The sequence below is a fragment of the Priapulus caudatus genome, unplaced genomic scaffold (assembly GCF_000485595.1).
Source record: "Priapulus caudatus unplaced genomic scaffold, Priapulus_caudatus-5.0.1 Scaffold580, whole genome shotgun sequence".
NCBI lineage: Eukaryota > Metazoa > Priapulida > Priapulimorpha > Priapulimorphida > Priapulidae > Priapulus > Priapulus caudatus.
The window spans coordinates 149,686-151,110 of record NW_014577641.1 but is presented as its reverse complement, the minus strand read 5'-3'; the positions used below and the strand labels follow the sequence as shown (position 1 = coordinate 151,110).

Here is a 1,425-nt window from a genome sequence, read left to right as displayed (position 1 = left end):
GCGGTTAAGATTTTGTGCCCAACTGTTGATGCCCGCACGCACAGACGGCCGGACGCACGGACACACGGACGATCATGCGATTCTACAAGCTGCATCTGACTACGTCAGGTGAGCTAAAAACTCGAAACTAACTTGCAACTCGTGGTAACTAAAAACTGAAAAACTAAACACACGCCTTCCACAGCTGCTGCAACTTGTTATGCTAATTCGCGCGGCCGCCGATCGTGCATTTTAAGTGAATGGGAGGGTCGAGAGGGGATCGGCTGCAGGGGTGGGGGGAGTTTAACTTCTTACGCTCCACGTAACTTCAACTTTGAATGTACAGTACATGTAGAAAAGCTACCGAGCTGGAATGTGTGGTGTTCCAACGACAACAGAGTTAAAGTTTTCCACCTTTTCAGCTGGCTCCGTTTTTTCGTCTGCTACTGTTTACTGTAGTTTCAATGTACGAAAATCAGGATCGGAATTTAATTTGCACGACGTATATAATCAAGTCGATTAATTAAAATGCAAACTCATGCAGGCAAATATCTATGTGAGCAGTCACTTTCATAGGGTAAACATCTTGTCTGTAAAAGACACGTTTGGCATTTCTCTTTAGTGACAATTACGTTGTGAAACCACCACTATCGTACATGCTCCTGGCTATATAGGACACGACAAGGGTTTCCCCCTCGAGTGATCTTTAAATAAAGGTTCGACGAAACCTAAGCATGTGCGTCACTCATCGCGGCGTTCCCACGACGACGCCCCGTAACCGCGGACGCCACCGTTAACACCCGTAATGGCGACGTTACCGTGACAACGCCCCGTAACACTAACGCCAACTAACACTCGTCGCGCCGGCGGCGGTTACCGGTGAAAGAAGGCAGCTGGAATGCGGGAGCAGGAAGCTTGGTGGTGGTGGCAAGCCCAGCATCCAAGCAGCTCGCGAAGCTAGTGGCTTCATCGCTCAGGCCGCCGCTGCTGTGGTACTTGATGCCGGGCCTCAGCTTGTCACGCACGGCCCTCACCGCTGCAAGAACGAAGAGCGCCTTCACTGTTACTATACACTATACCAGGAGTCCGCGGCAAAATGAGGGATATCCGCAGTCTGAGGTTTAAAATTTAAGATTCATGCAGTAACCTGAAAAAATATGGTAGTTCTGTGAGGCCGTGCTCCGAACGAACTAAATAGTATGGCAGAATTTTCAGGGAGTCACACGGACTCCTGCACATGTCAAATCAGGGAGTCCGACAGTAAATCATTTCGCACCCTGCTGTTACTATATCAGGCTTTCAGATTTGAAAAGTACAGGAGGACTACTAATGACTCCCCTAGAACACCATAGGGGGACTTTTCACGCTCCATAATCACACCCTTAAGAGGCATGATGAAGAGCTCCACTAAAAATCACACTTAAAAGGTCTGCCATTCTTAAAAGG

At 48.5% G+C, this 1,425-nt stretch overlaps 1 protein-coding gene across 1 annotated transcript in view; it reads right to left on the bottom strand.

The window, feature by feature from the left end:
• LOC106811825 (long-chain fatty acid transport protein 1-like) overlaps positions 1 to 1,425 on the bottom strand; it is a gene marked incomplete in the record, with an annotated part of 19,859 nt that overhangs the window by 16,253 nt on the left and 2,181 nt on the right. Inside the window, 1 exon segment of the mRNA XM_014815546.1 lies at positions 833 to 1,015. Within this exon segment, the coding sequence (XP_014671032.1) occupies positions 833 to 1,015 (183 nt within the window).